A 2,316-nucleotide genomic window follows, 5' to 3' on the forward strand; every position below is an offset into this window, starting at 1 on the left:
CTGGTTTTCTATTTGAATTACTGTAAGTTCTTTTAGCCAGACATTGACATTTTTGGTTTCTACAGAAACGTCAGAATCTTGTTTATAAGCTGGTAAAAACCATTTCAATGAACACCCAAGACAGTTAAAATTACAAGCAGTTGAAGACAAAACTATGAAAGTGAAAATAAAATTGGTTTAATAAATTTTGCAACACAGAGATGTCAAAATAATATTTGTATCAAATAGGAGGCATAATATGTTCTTTTTGTTTTTGATATCATTGAATTATCACTACTTTTACAGGGTTCTGTATGTTGTATTCATGATTAAATGCAGGTAAATAAACAATTAAGGTAACAGATCTTTGTAATACTTGGTTTATTTACATATTAACTTTAATTGCTGGATGTTCGGCCCCTCAGCTGTTGACCTGCAGTAACTGTGGCCCCCCGGAGTAGTTTATTTGAATAGACCTGGTTAACAGGTTGAGATTAACTGTGTGGATGCTGAGTCAGCATTCACACATTGTTTTATAGTCTCTTCCAGACATTTTTGCAATCAAACTACTTTTTCATATAATATTTTACCATTCATATATCAAAACTATCAGGAATAAAGTGCTTTGGCTTCTAGTATTTGGAGTTGCAATACTTTTTGAACTGTTTCACTTTACTGACAAAAGTATTTTTCTATATAAAACAATCTCTTCTATTTCAAACCATTGGCTTCATCTATTTTTGTTTTCCTATTTTCCATTTTTAGCTACAGTTTTGCTGATTTTAGTTTTAAGTTACAGTTTTGCTACATTTAGGTTTGCTGCTACCATTTTGCTAATTTTAGCTTTATGCTACAGTTTTACTACATAAAGCTACTAATTTTGGATTTTACTTACAGTTTTTCTCATTTTATCTTATAGCCACACTGTTGCTAATTTTAACATTTAGTTAYTTTTSTTACCTGAATTTCCCCTCTGCKGGACAATAAAAGCTATTTCTATTCTACTGTATTCTATTCTGATTTTATATTTTAGCTGCTCTTTTACTGATATTAGCTTCTGTTTTTTTTGTTATATTTGGACTTTTCATTTCTTTTTCAACAAATTTCAGCAAAATTATTTCAGCATTCACACTAAAAAACAACAAAAAAATTAAGTTCTCTAGTTTCAGTTTAGTTTAGTTTTTCATTTGAAGCTAATAGTAGTATTTTTTCTGAACCTAAAACAGTAATTTGTGGTTAATATTAGACATTTCTGGATACAGCGTTCAGGATTCTGAGCTACATGTTGCTGATAATCAATGTAATCATTTCTTACTTTAATTCTCCACAAATTGCATTTTAATGCAGACTCTGAGCTATCATTTTTCTTGTGTTTCTCTCAAGTCTTTAACTTAATATTTCACCAGCGTTTTTTGATTCGTGCAAAACTCCCTGCAGGTGTTGACTTTAACGTCTTGAACTCAAAGTTCTCATTTGACCTGCTTCCTGGTAAAAAGGCAGCCAGGAGGAACAACAGCCAGCGCAAGGTGTGTGTGTAAATTTAATAACCATATTTTTTGGTCTTGTTGTTGGGGCTGGGATTTCTCTAGAACAGGGGGTCTCCAACCAGTAGCACCTGAGCTCATTTAAAGTAGCTCTTCAGTGCTTGTAAAAACTAGGCGAAGCAAAATTTTATTTGTCACCGACCAAACAAACTTTAATTTAATTCCAATCAATCTATAGTTGTACCGTCCCCTTGGTTGTCAGTCCAACAGTTTAGGGCTCAGTATGGTCGATCGGCAGACAACTTGCAATACGTGGTTGTTCGGCATTCATCTTCGCACACACTTTTCATAGCCCCTCGAGACAAACTGTGTCAAACAACTGAGAAACCTCTCCCACTGTGCTATATGTCACTACAGGTTTCTTCCTGCTGGAGTGTACAATGCGGGAAAAAAAATCGGAGACCTGCCCAATGTTATTTGTGCACAAATCTGTTGCGGTTAAACCCTTATTAGTTATTAGTGTGAAATACTATTAACTAATATAAATGGATAAACACAAAAAGCACATTCATGTAAATTCAGTGTATTTTACGATAGTTTCATGTGAACTGAAGACAATGTTTTTTTTGCAAAAAAAGCTTATTCCAATGGTTTAAGATTAAATTTAAATGTTTCAAAAAGTAGCTCTCAGCCAATTCATTTTGTGAAAGTAGCTCTTAAGGAGATAAAGGTTGGAGACCCCTGCTCTAGAAATAACCCAAGAAATTATGGGGTGCCGTTTGTAAAATTGCACAGTCAAAAATTACCACCAATATTTTAGTTTTATTTAGTCTTTTATAGGAACAAAAATAAC

General features: G+C 33.2%; 1 protein-coding gene across 3 annotated transcripts in view; it reads left to right on the forward strand.

Annotated features, from left to right (window-relative positions):
• mcf2b (MCF.2 cell line derived transforming sequence b) overlaps window positions 1–2,316 on the forward strand; it is a 25,758-nt gene that overhangs the window by 8,614 nt on the left and 14,828 nt on the right. For all 3 annotated transcript variants that reach the window (XM_014017649.1, XM_014017651.1, XM_014017650.1), the window contains exon 11: window positions 1,417–1,505. In XM_014017649.1, coding sequence (XP_013873103.1) covers window positions 1,417–1,505 — 89 coding nt within the window. The remainder of the gene's footprint in view (window positions 1–1,416; window positions 1,506–2,316) is intronic.

Source organism: Austrofundulus limnaeus, unplaced genomic scaffold (genome assembly GCF_001266775.1).
Source record: "Austrofundulus limnaeus strain Quisiro unplaced genomic scaffold, Austrofundulus_limnaeus-1.0 Scaffold174, whole genome shotgun sequence".
Taxonomy (NCBI): domain Eukaryota; kingdom Metazoa; phylum Chordata; class Actinopteri; order Cyprinodontiformes; family Rivulidae; genus Austrofundulus; species Austrofundulus limnaeus.